Source organism: Hyla sarda, chromosome 9 (assembly GCF_029499605.1).
Source record: "Hyla sarda isolate aHylSar1 chromosome 9, aHylSar1.hap1, whole genome shotgun sequence".
Lineage (NCBI taxonomy): Eukaryota > Metazoa > Chordata > Amphibia > Anura > Hylidae > Hyla > Hyla sarda.
In genome coordinates, this window is record NC_079197.1 from 91,955,353 (window position 1) to 91,976,076 (window position 20,724).

The 20,724-nt window shown below is 42.1% G+C and overlaps 1 protein-coding gene across 1 annotated transcript in view; it reads right to left on the reverse strand.

Annotated features, from left to right (window-relative positions):
• The window catches only part of THOC2 (THO complex subunit 2), a 165,620-nt gene that overhangs the window by 34,441 nt on the left and 110,455 nt on the right, over positions 1 to 20,724 (reverse strand). The window contains exons 27-33 of the mRNA XM_056541081.1: positions 16,450 to 16,581; positions 11,338 to 11,522; positions 10,705 to 10,889; positions 8,991 to 9,093; positions 7,051 to 7,487; positions 6,083 to 6,141; positions 4,627 to 4,662 (exon numbers count right to left, since the gene is read on the reverse strand). Of these exons, the coding sequence (XP_056397056.1) occupies positions 4,627 to 4,662; positions 6,083 to 6,141; positions 7,051 to 7,487; positions 8,991 to 9,093; positions 10,705 to 10,889; positions 11,338 to 11,522; positions 16,450 to 16,581 (1,137 nt within the window). The remainder of the gene's footprint in view (positions 1 to 4,626; positions 4,663 to 6,082; positions 6,142 to 7,050; positions 7,488 to 8,990; positions 9,094 to 10,704; positions 10,890 to 11,337; positions 11,523 to 16,449; positions 16,582 to 20,724) is intronic.

The following is a 20,724-nucleotide window of genomic DNA, read 5'->3' on the forward strand; positions in this document are numbered from 1 at the left end:
GCAAAATAGTGATGTGAATGTAGCCCAACCTATATAAGATGCTTCTGGTTCATACAGATTTCTATCTAAAAAGCCCACTGGATATCATTAACTTTGGGTTGGGCAACTAATATCTGTTTGCTTCAGGTGCACAGGCTTAGAAAATAATTTTTCTTGAATTAAGACACCTGGCAAATTGTGAAAATGCCACCTAAATGTCCTCAAACTTGCATTTGTGGCTAGAAGTCTGTCCCAAGCATAAATTGTGCAGGGATCATGCCACTTAGGTGTAAATACACATATCCTTTGTTTTAAATATACAGAATAAAAATGTCCATGATCCACTGATAACGATACTTACCAATCCCCGATCCGTGGTCCTGCTTGTCTGCCATCTTCTTTAATCTGGCGGCAGGCTTGGTGCACAGCAAGAGCACGCTGATGTCACCACTGCTGCTTCTTCGCTGGGACTCGCTGAAAGCAAGCCTGGGGAAGTAGCAGCGGTGACATCAGACTTGCACGCGCTGCGAGTCTCAAACGGTCAGACTTTCTGCGCGTGCGTCACAATAATTAGAGACAGAGAGCTCACTTTCTGCCTCTAGTTACAGGTTCAGCTATTGCAATGCACACACAATGAGTACTAAACCTCCATTCCTTATCCTATTATAAATCAGCCTTATTTTATTTTGAGCTTTTCTGTATCAGACATAGAACTCTATATAAAAAGCTGTTTCACTAAACACAATTTCAGAAGATATATTTAATTGTGTAAAGGGGTTCTCCAGAGATAGAAACAGAGACAATTTCTTTCAAAAACAGCAACACCTCTGTCCTCAGATTGTGTGTGATTGCAGCTTAGTTCCATTGAGGTGAATGGAGCCACGTTATAATACCACACAACTTAAAGAGTACCTGTCATCAAACCATATTTTCTAAACTAACACAGATTATACTCCCTAACTACTCCTAAAACCCCTCCAGCACTTAAAATTTTTTCCAAGCTTTATGCAGTGGTGTCTGGCATTAACCCTTTAGATGCCGCCATCAAAGTTGATTGCAGCGTCTAATAGTCATGAGATTAACTGCCAGTTAGCTCAGGGATGCTAATCGGGATTAACCTCGGTGAAATCACGGTGTCCCGATCAGCTGAGAGGACAGCCGAAGGTCCCTTACCATGCATTCAGATTGTTGCTCCTATACTGCAGCCAGTCATGGCAAGCAGTAGTAAATGAGCGCCGATAACACTAGTCAATGCTATGCTATGGCGGAAAAAATCACCCATAAAAAGTCCTTCCATATACATATATATATATATATATATATATATATCTATCTATATCTATCTATATATATATCTATATCTATATATATCTTACTAGATATAGAGTACTTAAAAAAAAAAAAAAAAGTATCAGTATACGTACTCTGTCTTAAAAGAATAGTATCGGACATCCCACATTTTTTTCCTAAAGCTATTCGCTTACTTTCTTTTCAACAAATGCAAACGAAGGAATAAAAAAAAAAAAAATAAGCAGCACAATGTGGTGATACAATTCATCTTAGGCTCTCTTGCAGATCACCCAGGTGTAAACACAACACAAGGTGCACAGACAAAATCGAGCAATGACCATTTCACAGCCCACTCCAGCTTCAAATGGTTAAAGTGGTACTCCGGTGTAAAACATGTGGAAAACAAATGTTTTCTAACAGGTGCCATAAAGTAAGCAGATCTGTAAATTACTTCTATTTAAAAATCTGTACCCCCCCCCCCTTTTTTTTTCCACATAGGAGATTATTACATATATGTAATATATGTAATGCACAGCACTATGTCATTGCACAACACTGATCAGTGCTATCTGCACTCCATTGCTCCAGCCTGCCATGACTGACTGCAGTATTGGAGCGCTAATCGGACAATGAGGAGCCAGGTAAGGGACCTCCCACGGCCCTCTCAGCTGATTGGAACGGTACGATTCTGGTTGTCCCCATCGGCCTACTGAGCTAGCCAGGATTAGGTTTCTCCAGTTTTAGATGCCGCAATAAACTTTTGGTGAACCGGGAACCACAGAGTATGAAGCACGCTCAGCTCCTGAGCAAGCTTCATACAGCGGGAGCCAACAATGGCTGTAAATGTACGTCCATTGTCTTTAAGGGGTTAAAGATCTATTTATAGGTGATAAAGGATCCATCATTCATAACAGGTCATGACAAAGCTCTCCTCCCTGCACGGGTCACAAAGCATGCCTAGAATATTGTTCTATATAACTCAATGGTGACACTTTTTATTTACAATCTACACCACAGATCAACTTCCATCTGAAAAAATTGTGCACTGTTGTCCAGGAAAAAAAAAGGAATTACTTTGTCACGCGCCCCTACTGCTCTTTACTTGTCTTGGAAGTTTACCTTCCGAGAAAAGGAAGGTACCATATCACAATCATCACATGCGGGCGAAACCTTGCTTGCATGTAATGGACAATAAGTGCACGATATTGCAACAATACTGTGTGCCTATTGGCCCTCAAATGCGGGCATGGTTTTATATGCATGTGATTGTGATATGGCACCTGCCCCTTCTAGTCTTGGAAGGTATACTAAGAACACGGAACAAGCTGAGTGCAAGGGAGTGAGAAAGGGTAAAGGGCAATTTTGCATTAGAAAAATACATTTCAATTAAACGACCACCCGAAGATATATAACTTACTAACAGGGTTAGCATTAATAGCACTAGCTTTAGCATGCTTTTGTTTAAATACCCTACACAAAGTTTAGTCCTTTCACTGTCAGTGCAGTATTGTCTAAGCAGCTGTCTGGCTCCTCCCTCCTGAGATGACTCCTCATACTTTGCTGTCTCCGGAGTTGTGGCTGAACCTAGTCATTGAACGCCAGCCAAGACCCTGAGTGATGTCACCATCACCACCTTCGCAGCACACACAACCCTGCCAAATAGACATACACATCTGTTTGTTTTCACCTTTTAATTAGGCCACAGGCAGAGCAGCAGACTGGGAATGAATATAGCAGCAACTGGCTGACTGTGTAAGGGTGCGCTTACATATGGCAGATCTATGCATCTGAATGCAAATATTTCTGCTATATAAGAAAGCTGAAAAATGTCTGCAACTGACCAGGAACATGTGAATTCACATAGGCATATTGTGCCTTAATTTTGACCAACTATTTAAAGATCATGTGTGAAGGAATGGACCTTTTGGATATATTCACAGTGGCAGATGTGTAGCGAGTTTCCTGCAGCAGACCCAATTGAAGTCAATGTAATCTGCTGCAGATTTTTCACAGTGGAAAACTTGCTAAATATCTGGCCGTGTGAACGTACCCTTAGGATACTGTACATGGTACAGGTACTGTATATGCCTAGATTTTAAACTGTGTTAATCTCTTTATATAGCATATAATCTGCATCATAAAATCTGCAGCATGAACAAGAAGTATAAACATACTCTAAAAAAATGTTCATACCCTAAGAAAATATGCAGTGTTTCTTCATCAACACAAACAAATGTGATATCTGAGGCAATCTGAAGCAACTATAGGAAGGGCACGGAAGCCACAACACTGAGTGAAACTGGCAGGATTACTGCTAAGGCATAGCTGACTGTTTGGTTGTGCGTTCCTGCAAATGGACATAGTTATGTCTAGCAGTTAATCCACCCTACTCAATGGTATTAATATGCCCTGAATGAACATATGTAGAAAGGTTGTCATAGTGATACAACCCCTTAAAAGAGAAACTGTTATCAGAAAGTAATCTCTTGTGTAAATCATGTTTTAAAAGGAGATCTGCAGTGGTATATAAGTTGTAAGTGTTTGATCGCAGGTGATATGACCGCTTGGACCCCCGTGATCTCCCATATGGGGACCTGGCACTGCTGCAGCTCTGCACGGCTAGTGCTTGTGTTGTTGGCCTCACTAAAAGTTCGACAGACACTCCCCCTCCATTCAGCTCTATGGAAGTGGCGGAGATGTGCAAATGCTGCATCTCCGACTCTCCTACCGAGATACATGGAGGAGACGTGTTGGCCAAGGAGTGCTGCTGCGACCAACACGCCTCCTGCACAGGGAGATGCGGCAGATCCCGGGCCCCGTACAGGTCACGGGGGTCTCAGTTGGACCAATCCCCCCACCTAATTTCCTTGTCACATCAATCTGACAACTAACCCTTATCATAAAGCAGACTCTTTCTTTCTGTTCTATAGAGATCACTTCTCAGCAGTCATCTATATACAGTTAGATGCTTTCTGGCATTAAATAGTAAAATAAATTTAAAAAATATATAGTTGATACGTTTCTTTTAATGCATCTGGTGAGGTGTATTTTTTTTGCCAGTATTTCTAAATTACGCTCATCACGTTTCTTCGGTTATGTTCCTGCAATTTAAATCATCAGCACAATGACAATACATGCAGCTATATATAATGTTCTTTGTATAAGCCACAAAAGTTGACAACGCCTATCAGATTAATTGCTCTGTATATTTAATATTTATCATATGTTTCTAGCAGATATTCTAACAGTAAATCATACCAAACCAAGATAGCTCCACTAAGTTATACATGCAAAATACATTGATACACTGCACATAATGATTTGATAAATGACAACAATGATGAAAAGAACTCAAACCTTTGTTGAAGAGTCCTTAAATTCATTGAGGTTGTCCTGTAGAAAATGAATGGAGATGACACGTGAGCTGGATAGTTGTCAGTAAGGAGACCCTTGGTTGTGACCTTGAGAAAATATACAGCTACTCCTTTGAGGGGGGAATAAATCTTTTGATGCTGTTAACACTGAACAAAGAAAATCAACATGGAAACTGCTACATGTTAAACGGATATTCATTAACTTAGCAAAGATAGAAATTAAAGGGTGTTTAAATTTCAGAAAAAAAAAATTAAATAAAATGCACATTTAAGAGCTAAGCTAATTTTTTTTTACATTTTAGCTCTAAAATATATAGCTCTAAAATATATAAGGGGGGGGGGGGGAATAACAGAATTGGGCAAAAAGAAATGAAATGTACAATGTGACATTGCTTTGAGCAAAACAGTCCTTTGCTTAATCAAAATATATTCTTTCAGGTCACATTACCTTACCAAAATATGGGAAAAGGGGAAAGAAAAAAAAAAGAAAAAAAGAAAAAATGAAAATCCGTTGATGGTTGGCAAGGCACATCTCGGTAATCCAAGTGCTCCATGGGCAGAAGTAAGGGACTTACAGTTTTGATGGTCATCACAGACATGTGAAGGGGGGGGTGAAAAAAAAATTGTTTTGAAATTCAGTAGGGGGGAAAAAAAAAAAAAAGGGTGCATGGGTATAGCAATCACTAGTCTTCACTGTAGGCTATGCCCATGGCATCTGCTGCTTGAAGGCCAAAGTGGGTTTCTCTTGGATTTGTGTGATGATCAGCTGCCACAACGGTCATCAATTGAAATGCAGAGACCAACATGTAACAGGATTAAGGTAAACTTTTCAGGATACATCTAACCGAAGCTGCACGCTCAAATACTACTGCAGGTTCGATCATCAGACTTTACAGTGAAACCTTTCACGACTCCTTCTTAGAAGGCACATTTCGGCAAATGAAGCTTGCATCGCCTGAGGAATTCAGGAGGTATCGTAATATTCCCACAGGATCCAGGAAAACTTCAGTAGAACATTCTCCCACAAAAATAGAAACCAGTGCAGAACAAAAAAAATGAAAAATTTCTCCTCGGTTCATCTTGAAGGTGGTTTGCTTGTAGCCATTTCACGCTCCCACACAATACTGGACTGCTCGGTAATATTCAGGCACTTTAGCATAAGCTTTCTCCATACTATTTACAAAAATAAGACTGCTAGGTCCTTGTAGATTGAGCTTTTTATTTGCCATATTAGAAAAATACTTCATAGAAAAATAGTCCAAACAGGGCAAATTTTATCGTGATCTCAAAATACAAAATATCAACACGAAAAAAAAGGAAACAAAAAAACTCCAGCGACTTCCAGTGGAAAATTGGCACCCAACTTGAAGGAAGACGGACTCTTGTATTCCACACAGGTGAGCCTAATATGGATACAGGCTTCCTCATGCTATACTAACCTTTACTGCTGAGGAATGTGATGGGGAAGAATGCGTATCAATTTTACGACGTTTTTGTTCTATAAAAGGGGAAAAAAAAAAAAAAAACAGTATTAATAACATCAGCTTAGAGGATAATGACATGTCAACAATGTTAAAAAATATAAAAAAAATAGCTCCTCCTAGATGCCAACAACATAAAAAGGGGGCTCTGGTCCGGTTACCGGGCTTTCCATTGTTTTCATGGGTAAAATTACAAATGCATCATCAGGGCAACCATGTACTACTGGAGGGGGGTTGCTCCTGTTCGGTACTGTCCCTACGAGCCAGAGCACAGAGCAGCTTAAAAGCAGGAGTCCCTGTAAATTTGGGCAATTATATTAATGGCTGCCACGTAATAACACATTCCAACTGCACCGCTTTTTGGCCGTGGATTCCACTGGCAAAACCAGCCGTTTGCTGAGGATCACTTTGCTAAATGCGTTTAAATTTTAAAGGCAGATCAGAGACCACAGCTACACAGCCCTAGAGGACTATGTAGGTTTACTTTGCCCATAAAGGAGTTTTAGAATGCAGTAATGGTCTTGAGATTTGCCCATGAAGACAAACAAGTTTTGCAGTTTGTGATTGTAAATCAATGTATTTTAATGTTTTATCCAAGTTGATGGCACTGAAGGTTATTTATTATTACAATATTTTTTTAAAACAAAAATATTACTCCACACTGAAACGACATGTTTTGTTAAGAGACAGTCGTCTTAGACAGTCTGGGCTTTTCTTTTAGATGCTGCTAACAAAGTGACATGAAATACAAAAAGCACAGCCTGAAACTTGTATATGAATGATGTAGTTTTGTAAGACAAAAGTCTGTATGTAGCTTCAGTTTTAATCTACAAGTTTCCATGAACTGCACTGCAAGCTTATATTGCTCTCTCATTTATAAAGTTGTTTAATTGTATCTGTTTTTGTGCTAGAACAGAAAAGCATACCCCTTTCAGGCTCAGAGGTCTCCGATCTGGGAATAGGAGACTTCAAAGACCCAGCAACAGCGGTTTTATCTCCTCCTTTAGAACTTTCTTTCAATTTAGATTCCTTAAAAAGATCTCTCTCCCGAGAGGGCTCCTTTTCTTTCTCCTTCTCTGCAGCCAGTTTTGATTCAGTACTTGTCGTAGCAGCCTTAGATTTTTCTTCCTTCTGAGATTTTTCTTCCTTTTTCGGTTTTTCCTTCTCTTTATCAGATTTAGGAGTTTTCTCCTTTACGTCTTTCGGTTTTTCATCTTTATTTGCCCGGTCTTCCTTTACTTTATCCTTTCCATCCTTGCCTGGTGCCTTGGTCTCTTGTGGAGCTGCTGGAGTTTTCTCCTTTTTATCTTTCTCCTTTTCCTTCCCCATTTTATCTTTGTCTTCCTTTTCTTTTATAACTTTGCTGTGGACAAAAGAAAAAGTAAAAACATTAGAAGGCCACAAATGTAATGTTAAACTGATAACATCACACAAGCATAACCAATGCCACCAGTTTATAGCACCTCCTATATGCATGGCAGGCAAAACACCGATTCTTTACATGAGGAGTTTTTGTGGGGAAGATAAAATGTACCTTCATTTATAACAGAAGTAGTATACTAAATAAACCTTACATGAGTACAATTAAGTTAAAGTAATGATAGCCTGCTGTGTGTGTAAAAAACAAAGCATAATCTCCAAACACTGCACCACTGCCTCTGCTTACTTAACCTAATGATGCACTCTCCCTGCCCTGTGGATGACATTCTGAACCTGCTGCAGCTTTGGTGATTGGCTGCAGTGAATTTAGAACCTCATTCGGAGTACAATGCATCAAGTGTATCTGTTATCAGCTCTATGGTGCATCTGCTCAAATCTACACACCTGGTGGACCTTATTAAAGGGGTTGTGCGCTGCCCTGCCTTTCGGAGCTACGCTAGCAGCATCCCCAAGTTCATTACTCCGAACGCTGTGTGGGGGCTTCCGTGTTCGCGGCCGCCCCCTCATGAAGTCACGCTCGGCCCCTCGTATCGTCACGCCCCCTTCCCATAGACTTTGGATGAGGGGGCGGGCGTGACATCACAAGGGGGCGGGCGTGACGTCACGAGGGAGCGGCCGCGAACACGGAAGCCCGCACACAGCTGAACTTCCGGACGATGCGAGCGGAGCTCCGAAAGGCAGGGAAGCGCACAACCCCTTTAAGCCATTCCTCAACATTAGGAGGATCAGTTTGCAACCAGCGAATAGGAATAACAGATTTTGCTGCAGCCAGCATATGGGAAATCAGAGACTGCACCAGATATGTGCGTGAGTACCAATCTGTGTTTTGCAATGCCAGCATAAGTTGGAGGAAATCAGGTATTTTGTCCCATCTGGATACTATTTTGTAATGACTTTATGTTTGATGTACACATTTTTGCCTCTACTGAAAGTTTGTCTTGTGCATTAAAATAATAAAATGTTATTTCAAAAAAAATAAATAAAAAAAAGAACCTCATTCGGTGAGCTAAGAAAGCGCATTATCAGGGTAACCAAACAGAGGCTATTGTAAAATTGCAGACTCATTTTTTTTAAATGGGCACTGTCACCAACTTTATTTTTTGATATGTTGTAGTACTAGCTACATGTTGTAGGGCTAGCAAAAAAAAAAAAAAAAAAATAGAATGGTGGGAGCTACCCTTTAATAAATTTTTATTTACATTTTTTTTTTTAAATAAATCAAAAAAGTCATTTTAGAGCAAGGCCACACCTGCCACATTTTGCTGCGGATTTTCTGCAACTGATTTTGCTACCTATTGACCTAAATGGTTAGGAAAATATGCAGCAAAATATGGCACGTGACTCTAACCTTAAAATTATTAACTACTGTACAGCATTAGGAGTAACAATACATTATAAAAGAATGCTAAAAGGAAAATATACACACCTGTTTGAGGAGCTACTTCCATTATTTGCAGTGACTTTGGGTGTTGCAGTTGCAGCTTTGGTAACAACTTTCAATGTACTTTGAGGTTTCTCCTTTAATTTTTCTTTAGTTTTACAGAAAGGGAAAAAGAAATACTAAGTTATTTACAAAAAGATGCATGTTTTACACAATACATGTACCAGAGCTGCGGTATTGAGACTTAAAGGGATACTCCGGTGGAGTTTTTAAATAAACTGGTACCAAAAAGTTGCCGGCTGCTGGCACTATGTGCTAATAGAAATACTTTTCATTCAGAGCGCTGCAGAGGTATATGTATATAGAAGCGCTTTGGGGGGCAGATAACGCTGCCCAGCGCTTCTATATACATATGCCGCCACAGTGCTATGTATGAAAAGTATTTCTATCAGCAGCATCGGGCCGGCAGATGCTGCTGCTAGAATGCTTTTCATATAGCGCTACAGTGGCATATGAATATAGATGCGCTGCGAGGGTACATTATACATGCGCTGTGGGGGGTATTTATGTATAAATGCACCAGAGGGAGGTTATATTATATATTTATATTATGCGCTGGCAGGGGTCATATCTTTATTAATGTGCTGCAGGGGGCATATTATAAATGCGCTAGATATAGAGGCTATATGTCTGCCGACCCCCCCCCCCCCCCCCACACACACACACACACAAAGCTTTTAATATAGATATGGCCCCCATGCTACTCACAATGTTCATTTTTAAATCTTTCACTGAGAGCCCTGAATGGCTCCTCAGTACCAGCCATTCAGGGGTCACCGCGGGGGATTAAAAAATGAAAGCTAAAACACACGATACATCGCAGAGTTTTGGAGATTGCCACTCACTCCTCTGCTTTATAACTTCTTATCACATCGGGTCTCAGAAGTGAATCCCCAGTGCGATCAATCTCTCAGCCCCTGTACTACAACCCCCATCATGGAACAGACTCTGTTCCATGATAGGGGTAGTAGTACAAACACTAATTTAGTCTCCCCAGCTGTCTGCAGACTCCAGCAGCCAGGGAATTACTACTCCCATCATGGAAGCAAGTCTGTTCCAAGATGGGAGTAGTAGTAGTCCCTCAGCACTGCAGGAGTCTGCTGATGTCACCTCTTCTGAGCATGCTCAGAAGTAATAAAGGATATTCTAAACCAGGTGCAAACGGATGACATAAAGGCTCATCCGTTTGCCATAGACTTCAATGTTAAAAATAACAGCCGCTAATTTACCCGTTTCTTATGACGGAAGAAAGATTAGTGCATGTGCCGTTAATGCTTCCGTCACAACTAACGTCCGTTAGTCATGACAGACTATAACGGGTCATAACTGATAATCAAAAAAATCACAAACTTTAATGGGATTTTGTAACGGACGTTTAACATCCTTTTTTAAAGCTTTTCTAAAGGACCTTTTAACAGATGAATTGTATAGTGTGAAAGTAGCCTTAAATGCAAAAGATTATATAAATAATTTTAACCCCAATCTTCTACTCTCTAAACCAAGAATAAAGCATAACCTGAATGTTACTGTTAAATACAGAGAAACAATACAATTCTGTTTATATTATATAAAAAAAATAAAAATAAAAAAAATTAACATAATGGAAATTACATAACAGGTTACTAGTAAAAATAAACACACAAGTGTTCCACTATATTAGTATAGCAATCTAGCAATTGAAAATTATCTCATTACTAACCAATATCCTCAGTGCTGGTTTCTTCTGGTTTAGCTGCATTCACCAAGACGGACGCTGACTGACTGGAAGCTCCAGGTCCATTCTGTACAGTAGGTGGAATGACGTTCCTAGCAGGGGGATCTTTATGATGAAATTCATTTTCAGGTACCATGAAAGATTTCCTGCTTTTCAACTGTCCAGAGTAGCTGCAATTCGCACAAAACATTAAATACACCAAGGCAATTGCTGGCCAAACACATAAGTCTACATGTGAAGTCTTGCTTCAGGTTGTATAATGTACACATAACAGTACTACAGCTTAATTCTATGTAAAGCTGGACAACTCACAGCAATATTAATGCCTGGCCATACTAAACTGGATGGCACAAACAATTATTAAATTCTGACACATCAAAACTATAGCCATATTTCAGGAACATATATCTAGGATTGATTATATATGACAACTATAAGGAGACCTAATTGAAAACTATTTTAACAGGCATTAGTCTTTTTACTGCAACTGCTCAAAAGAAAAAGAACCTTCAATAATTTCCAAGACAACGTTATGCGGTGTCTTTACAATCCCTAAGTAAGAAAATATTCATTTAGCTTATTTTCATATTCAATGACCGCCTTTCGGTAGTATTTTACCCCATGGCCAATGCATAAAGATCAGGTCTTTTTTCTTTCTCCTCTTGACAGATTTTGTGCACTCTCCGTTCCAGGGCTTGTCCCAAGTTCAGCACTTTGGGATACCAAGGTAAGATTTTGGTCAGTACAATTAAAATATTCCTGATATGAGTATATTCTCCTGTCTCAAGACAATGAACTGATGCCTGTAAAAAACAAATACAAGCCAGTCAAAACAGTCCGTACAGCACACACATTAAACACTCCTCTGCTTTCTCCTCGTTCTCTTTTTCCTGATCTGTCAATCATAGTACGTATGTTACTTTTATAATCCTCTCCAGTGTTTTATGTTCTTAGAGAAAACCGCATGGAAAGTACTTCAATAAATAAATAAATAATGCTCACATTACAGTCCAAATGCAACAAATACCAACTAGGGTTTCAAAATATTACTCAAAAATAGAGTAATTATATAAAACTTGGAGAATCTGTTAGCTCTGTCATTATCAGAGCGGCAGGCAGCTGATAAAACACATGGCCCAGATTTATCAAACTCCGAGAAAAAGTGCAGAGATTTTCCCACAGCAACCAATCACAACTCAGCTTTCACTTTACCAGAGCTTGTTAGCTGAGCTGTGATTGGTTGCTGAGGAAAAATCTCTACACTTTTTCTCTCAGTTTGATAAATCTGGGCCATGGTCTCTTAGCTGATGGCTCTTAGTAAAGTACTAAAATTATGTTTTTCTTACCAGCTCAAGAGTCGTAGAGGACAGGCTGAGCTGCAACATGCATGCTTCCTCCCTGCTTGGCTTCTAGCACTGAGCCTTATACAGTCATGGCCGTAAATGTTGGCATCTCTGAAATTTTTCTCACAGAAAAGGATTGCAGTAACAAGTTTTGCTATACACATGTTAATTCCCTTTGTGTATATTGGAAATAACAAAAAGGGAGGGAAAAAAGCAAATTGGACATAATGTCACACCAAACTCCAAAAATTGTTGCACACCCCTTGGAAAAAATAACTGAAATGAGTCGCTTCCTATAACCATCAATAAGCTTCTTACACCTCTCAGCCGGAATGTTGGACCACTCTTCCTTTACAAAATGCTCCAGGTCTCGATTATTGGAAGAGCGCCTTTTCCCAACAGCAATTTTAAGATCTCTCCACAGGTGTTCAATGGGATTTAGATCTGGACTCATTGCTGGTCACTTTAGAACTCTCCAGCGCTTTGTTGCCATCCGTTTCTGGGTGATTTTTGACGTATGTTTGCAGTCATTGTCCTGCTGGAAGACTCAAGATCTTGGACGCAAACCCAGCTTTCTGACACTGGGCAGTACATTGCGATCCAAAATCCATTGGTGATCCTCAGATTTTATGATGCCTTGCACACATTTAAGGCACCAAAACAACCCCAAAACATAATTGAACCTCCACCATATTTCACTGTAGGTACTGTGTTCTTTTCTTTGTAGCCCTCATTCCGTTTTTGGTAAACAGTAGAATGATCTGCTTTACCAAAAAGCTCTCTCTTGGCCTCATCTGTCCATAAGACGTTTTCCCAGAAGGATTTTGGCAAAATGTAGTCTTGCTTTTTTAGGTCTCTGTGTCAGCGTTTCATTTCATTTAAATGTCGACGGATAGTTTGCACTGATACTGATGCTCACTGAGCCTGCAGGACAGCTTGAATATCTTTGGAGCTTGTTTGGGGCTACATATCCACCATCCGGACTATCCTGTGTTGACACCTTTCATAAATGTTTCTCTTCCATCCATGCCCAGGGAGATTAGCTACAGTGCCATGGGTTCCAAACTTCTTGATAATGTTGCGCACTGTGAAGAAAGGCAAATCTAGATCGCTGGAGAAGGACTTGTAACCTTGAGATTGTTGATATTTTTCCACAATTTTGGTTCTCAAGTCCTTAGAGAGTTCTCTTCTCTTTTTATTGTCCATGCTTAGTGTGGCAGACACAGACAAACAATTCAAAAGACTAAGCACTTCTCTCCTTTTCATCTGATTTCAGGTGTGATTTTTATATTTCCCACACCTGTTACCCCAGGTGAGTTTAAAGGAGCATAACATGCTTGAAAATCTTATTTTTCCACAATTTTGAAAGGGTGCCAAAAATTTTGTCCAGACCATTTTTGGAGTTTGGTGTGACATTATGTGCAATCTTTTTTTTTTCCTCCCTTTTTTTAGTTTAGTTCCAATACACACAAAGGGAATAAACATGTGTATAGCAAAACATGTGTTACTGCAATCCTTTTCTGTGAGAAATACTTCATTTTCTTTTCAGGGGTGCCAACATTTACGGCCATGACTGTACATCAATAATGAAGAAGAGGAAGGGGTGGGGGAGGGAAGTAACATGCATGCTGAAGCACTGCTTGCCTATGACACTTGAGCTTAAAGGAGTAGTCTAGTCCTGAAAAACATATCCCCTATCCTAAAGATAGGGTTAAGTTTCAGATGGCAGAGCCAGAGCGCTGCCTTTGGCAATCTCCTGCTCTGCTGTAGCGCAATATTGAGGGGGCATGTCAATCGCCACTTTGTGCGGTGGCAACATGCCCCCTTCCCGCGGGCTGCAGGTGCCTTGTACAGGAGATCGCTGGGGATATTTCCTCTACAGCTTGGTTATTAACCTCTTAAGGACCAAGCGTTTTTCTGTTTTTTGCACTTTTGTTGTTTCCTCCTTACCTTTTAAAAATCATAACCCTTTCAATTTTGCACCTAAAAATCCATATTTTTTGCACCGTCATCTGAAGTTTTAATCGGTACCTTTTTTTTTTTATCAGACTTTTTGATCGCTTTTTATTCCTTTTTTATGGTATGAAAAGTGACCAAAAATACGCTATTTTTGAATTTTCTTGCGCATATGCCATTGACGGTGCGGTTTATTTTATGATATATTTTTATAGTTCCGACATTTACGCACGTGGCGATATCATATATGTTTACTTTTATTATGTTTATATATTTTTTTTATATGGAATTTGGGAAAGGGGTGGGGTGATTTAATCTTTTAATAAGGAAGGTGTTAATGTGTGTGTTTTCAAACTTTTTTTAACCTTTTTTATTTTATTTATTTTTTACACTTTTAGTCCCCTTAGGGGACTTTTTGGAGGAATCATTTGATTCCTCATAAAGATCAATGGGGTTAGATATAATCCCATTGATCTGTGTGCACTGCACTCGATTGATAAAGCCTGGTCCCGCCAGGCTTTATCATTCTGAGCACCGAAGCCGGCATGAAAGAAGAGGTAAGGCTACCTCAGCAGTGGATCAACTTTGACATCGGCGATTTAAAAGGTTTAATAGTGGGCCGCGGCGATCGCCGCATGTTGGCTATTAACACCGGCCCCCAGCTACAGGAATCAGCTAGGGGCCGGCCGGCCGGTATGACGGGGGCTCGAGTCGGCAATTAACGGCCATTGGACGAGCATAGATGTCCATAGTCATTATCAGGTTAAACCGTGATGGACAGAAACAATTCTTTCTGGGGTTATTACGGATAGTACTTGAAGAAAACTACTTTCTGTATGAAGACACCTACTATTTGCAGAAACAAGGATCGGCCAAGGGGGCTAATGTGCCCCCCCATACGCAAATGCCTATATTGCTCATTTTGAGGAGGAATATGTATACTCTCATGGACTATTCCAAAAAAATTTGAAAACATGGAAAAAGCTCACTGACGAAATCTTTTGCGTATGGGAGGGGCCACATTCTCTACTTTTACAGTTTATGGACTACCTGAATAATGTAAGGAAGGAATTTAATTCACATTAGTATGCGACCAAAAACAAGTGAGTTTTTTGGATACATTGGTACAAAAAGATGACAGACCGATTTATTTTGTGTATTATACCGGCTCACATCCTATGTCCCCCCCAACAGTGAAAGAACCCTGGCCAAGCCACCTAGGATACCATTCGTAAGACCGTTCCATCCCATCACATAAAATATTGAGGCGGTACTTAGAGACCACTGGCAGATTAACTAGATCCTTCCTAAACATTCAGGAGTTCAGGATCCCCCCCCATTTATCTGTAATAAAAGGGCCCCCAATTTAAGGGGCAAACTTGTTCGGGCAGATGTGGGGATGCAGAGAAAAAAGAATGGAGACAAACTATCCTGCAATGAAGCAATGTTCTTAAAGGGGACAGCATACATCCACACACTGGTGAGATCAAACAAATACTTCAGTACCTGTGATCCAAGAATGTGATTTATACCATCAAGTGACCGTGCAGTCTCTTATACATTGGGGAGACTACCCAAGCTTGTAGGGGACCGCATAAGTAGACATAAATCGTCCATCAGGTGTAAAAACTTATTGCATCCCATCCCTCACCATTTTGATAAAATGGGCCATAATATCGTTCAGTTACGGTACCAAGTAATCGATCAGGTAGCACAATCGAGAAGAGATGGAGATATTAAACGTTTATTACATAAAAAGGAGGCATTCTGAATCCACAGGTTGTCTACCCTGGAACCCAGAGGTTTAAACAGGGATTATGAAAATGTCCTCATTTTTGTAAATAACTATTTTCTAAATAGTTTTTATTCAATACCTAATTTGATCTATTTCTATTTTAGATACAACCCAATTGAATGTGGGAGGAAAATGTCCAGAGAACATGCATATCATAAGATCAGTATACCTATATCATGCTTTTTTTCTATGTAATGCATTGTTTGTAAACAGATCATTGTTATGTACTGTATATAACCCGGTTTCCATGACTGATAATGGTGTAGATACCAGAAGTGGGATGGGCTTCTGTGTATATAGTTTCAACATTGACTGTGATATGTATGTCAGTCTGAATAACCTGTATTTACGCACTGTGTGAATAAACAGCTGCATTATAGAAGAATTCCAGTGAGTGCCGGGATCTTTTCTTTATTAAACTATGTATTACTCCACGAGCGCCGACCCTTCCTTGTACTTACACGCTGGGCAAGATATAAAGCTGACAGATTCCCCCAACAGTATACCTAAAGGAACATCTACAAATGTATCAAATCTCTTGAACCAACCCAACTGAAGTGTTAATAAATAATACAGTATTCTAATGTCGCTTTAAAACGTTCTCTTTAAACAAAAGATCACTTTTGCTAGCAATACCTTAGTAAGCTTATAGTGCCATTTGTGAACGACATGCCGGAAATTCTCATAATCTAACTGGTCAGCCTTGTTGCCTCCATCAAAATTGGATGCCCTTAGAATAGTGACAAAACCTGGATAGCTTCCACAATCCTAAAGAGAGAGATGAAGGACAGATTAAAAAACGTACTAAGAAATTCTGGGAGAATGTTTATACATATTCTTAAGTGTGTGTGCGAGTCCCCCATATTTAGATTAAGCAGCCAAATTAAATGGGTTGTCCTGAGTTATATATAATAGTTTAAAGGAGTTCTCTTTTTTGGACAATTATTTGTTAGAATGATTTCTTGACAAGAAGATGATCACAAAATATTGAGACCACCAGGTATCAGCTGAAATCTATGGGGAAACTTGATAGTAAGTTTACAATTTCTTTGCACCCCCGCCACAGGGGAAATTAGGCATTACACAATGGCCATTTGAATCAATGAGTTGTCCAATTGAGAGATGCTCTTTGTAAATACTCTTCACTTTGGCCATGAGATAAATATCCTGGATCCTGACCCTCTCCCCTTCCAATATCTCAATTCTCTTTAAGTGCATAAATCAAAAATATAAAGTTAGGTTATTACACTTTCTGGTAAGGTTCCTCACCATTTTCAGAATTTCTGAATATGAAAAGAATCTTTTCACTTACTGACAACAGAGGATAAAAACTTGTCTTTAAAAAGGAGATTTTTTAACACTTACCGTAAAATCTCTTTCTTGAAGGATCCATTGGGGGACACAGACCGTGGGTGTATCTTGCTGTCTCTAGGAGGTGTGACACTATGGTGATAAAAAAAAAGTCAGCTCCTCCCAGCAGGATACACCCGCCTTCAGGCTCTGAACTAGTCAGTTTAAGTTCTAGAGCAATAGGAGGAAACCAATAGGTCAAAGAAAGACCCAAAAACTGTCCGAGAACCAGAAGAAAAAACAAATGAACACACCCTCGGACAGAGAACCAAAAGGAAAAACCCAAAAAGGGCGGGAGCTGTGTCCCCCAATGGATCCTTCGAGAAAAAGATTTTACGGTAAGTGTTAAAAAAAATCTCCTTTTCTCTATCGGCTCCATTGGGGGACACAGACCGTGGGATGTACCAAAGCCGTCCCTTGGGTGGGCAGATAAGTAGTCAGGCAGACGGCTGATCCACTGCCGCCTGCAACACCTTACGCCCCAGCGTAGCATCAGCCGATGCGAAAGTATGAACCCGGTAAAACCTTGAGAAAGTGTGCAAAGACGACCAGGTAGCCGCCTTGCCAATCTGCGAGGCCGAGGCTCTATTCTGGAGAGCCCAGGATGCCCCAACAGTACGTGTGGAATGAGCCACAACCCTGAAAGGAGGAATCTTCCCCTTACAGCGATAGGCTTCCGAAATGGCGGACCGAATCCACCTAGAAATGGTGGCCTTGGAAGCAGGTTGTCCCTTGCAACGACCTTCCGTAAGGACGAAAAAGGAATCACACTGACGAAACGAAGAAGTGATGGAGAGATAAGACCGAACAGCCCGAACTACGTCCAGCTTGTGCAGGAAGCGCTCCTTAGGAGAAGAAGGAGCCGGGCAAAAGGACGGGAGGACAATATCCTCATTGAGATGAAAGGCCGAGACCACCTTAGGCAAAAAAGGAAGGATCTGGCCGGAAAACAACCTTGTCCTGGTGGATCACCAGAAATGGAGAACGGCAGGAGAGAGCTGCCAATTCAGGCACCCTCCAGATGGAGGTGATAGCAACAAGAAACACCACTTTCCAAGAAAGGAGGCGGAGAGACACCTCTCTAAGGGGCTCAAAGGGTGCACCCTGGAGGGCACTCAGAACCAAATTCAAGTCCCAACGGGGAGAAGGTGACCGATAAGGAGAAACAGCGTGAGCCACTCCTTGCAGGAAGGACCGGACATGAGGATTAGAAGCCAGAGGCCACTGGAAAAGAACAGTAAGGGCCGAAATCTGACCTTTAAGAGAACAGAGACAACCCCAGTTCCAACCTCGACTGCAAAAAGGAGAGAAGACTGGGAACCGAGAAGGTCACCGGGGAGAAGTCCTGAGCTTCACGCCAACGAAAATAAGACCGCTAAGTACGGTGGTAAATTCTTGCGGAGGAGGGCTTACGAGCCTTGAGCATGGTGTGAAAGACTTGGGAAGAGAACCAGCGGGCCCTCAAAACCGCGGTCTCAACCGCCACGCCGTCAAATACAGCGACTGTAAATTGAGGTGGCAAAGAGGACCCTGAGAGAGTAGATCCGGGCGGGGCGGAAGGCGCAGAGGAGCGTCGTCCAGGAGCTTGACTACGTCGGCGTACCACGACCTTCGGGGCCCATCTGGAGCTACCAGAATGGCGGAGACGTTCCCTGCCTTGAGCTTCCTCAGCACCCTGGGAAGGAGCGGAAGAGGAGGGAACAGATAAGGTAGGGCGAACCCCACCCAAGGAATCACTAGGGCGTCCACGGCCAAAGCCTGAGGGTCCCGGACTTAGACACAAACGGAAGAATTTTCCGATTGTGCCGAAACGTGAAGAGCTCCACGTCCGGAATGCCCCAGAGGTCGCAGAGCTGCGTGAAGACCTACAGATGAAGAGACCACTCGCCGGGGGCGGGCGAGGACCGACTGAGGAAGTCCGCTACTCAGTTGAGCACTTCCGGAATGTGAATTCCCGAAATGGCCGGAACCTTGTTCTCCACCCAGGTGAGAATCTTGGACACCTCGGCCATGGCTGCCGAGCTGCGAGTGCCGCCCTGTCGATTTATGTACGCCACGGCCGTGGCGTTGTCCGACTGAAAGCGGATAGGACGGGACTGAAGACGTGACTCCCAATGAAGAAGACAAAGAAGAATCACCCGTAATTTCAATATGTTTATCGGAAGAAGGGTCTCCAGAGGAGACCAGAGTCCCTGAACCGTCCAATCCCTGAACACGCCGCCCCAGCCTGACAGGCTGGCATCCATTGTAACAACCTGCCAGTGAAGGGGAATAAAGGAGCGAAGCCACCAGAGCAGAGACTGACGGACCCCGATTGGGAGAACAATCTGACTATCGAGGGACAGAGGAGACCTGTTCCATCGAGAGAGAATCGCCAGTTGAAGGGGACGGTAATGAAACTGGGCAAAGGTACGGCCTCCACAGTTGCAACCATCTGACCCAGGGCTTCCACATAAGTGCGGATGGAGACTGATACCTGGGTCCGAAAGGAGCGGACCCCCGCCCGTAGCGCCAGACGTTTGTCCGGCGGAAGACAAATTCGGGCAGAGGCCGAGTCAAATCGAAATCCCAGAAAGTTTAGAGACTGGTTAGGACGGAGGACTGACTTGTCCCAGTTGACCATCCACCCAAAGCGAATTAGAGTGTGGAGCGTGACGTCCAGATTCTCCAGAGTCTGGGCTCTGGTTGGAGCCTTGATGAGAAGGTCGTCCAGATAGAGTATCACCGAGATACCCCTCGACCGTAACAAGCCCATCACTGGCGCAAGGATCTTTGTAAGGATCCGAGGAGCCGTGGCTAGACCAAAGGGGGGGGGGGTACAAAATGAAAATGCCCCTCCGGAACCGCAAAGCAGAGGTACAGATGATGGCCTTGAAATATTGGCACATGGAGGTAAGCATCTCTGATGTCCACTGACTAAGGAACTCCCCTTGTTCCAGGGACACCACCACCAAGCGGAGAGATTCCATTCGGAAGTGGCGGATGAGAAGATGATGGTTGAGACGCTTGAGGTCTAGGATTGGTCGCACAGAACCGTCCTTCTTGGGGACCACAAAAAGATTTGAATAGAAATCCCGAAAACGTTCCCCCGGAGGGACGGGAACGATAACCCCCTGGAGAAGAAGAGACTGGAGAGCCGCCCAAAATTGCTTCGCCAGAGGAGGAGACCGTGGAGCCCGGGATCGAAAAAGGCGATCCATCGGAAGGGAGGCGAATTCGATCCGGTAACCGTTGTACACCACGTCCCAAACCCAAGGGTCCTGAATGTGTGAGGTCCAGATGTCTTGGAAAAAACAAGAGACAACCTCCCACCCGAAAAGAAACCGCGGGTGGGGGCCTCACTTCATGCAGAAGTGGGTTTGCGGTTGCCCGATTTGGGTGGTTGGAGTCCGACTTCTAAGACGGGCATGCCCGGAACGAGGGAGCCTTCTTGTCCCGCGAGGGCGCCTGCCCGAACCTTTTACTGGGGCCAGAGGTCCGAAAGGAAAAGGACTTCCCTTTGGGAAGTAGGGCGAGCCTTATTTCGAGGTAACAAGAAACTCTTACTTCCCGTTGCCTCAG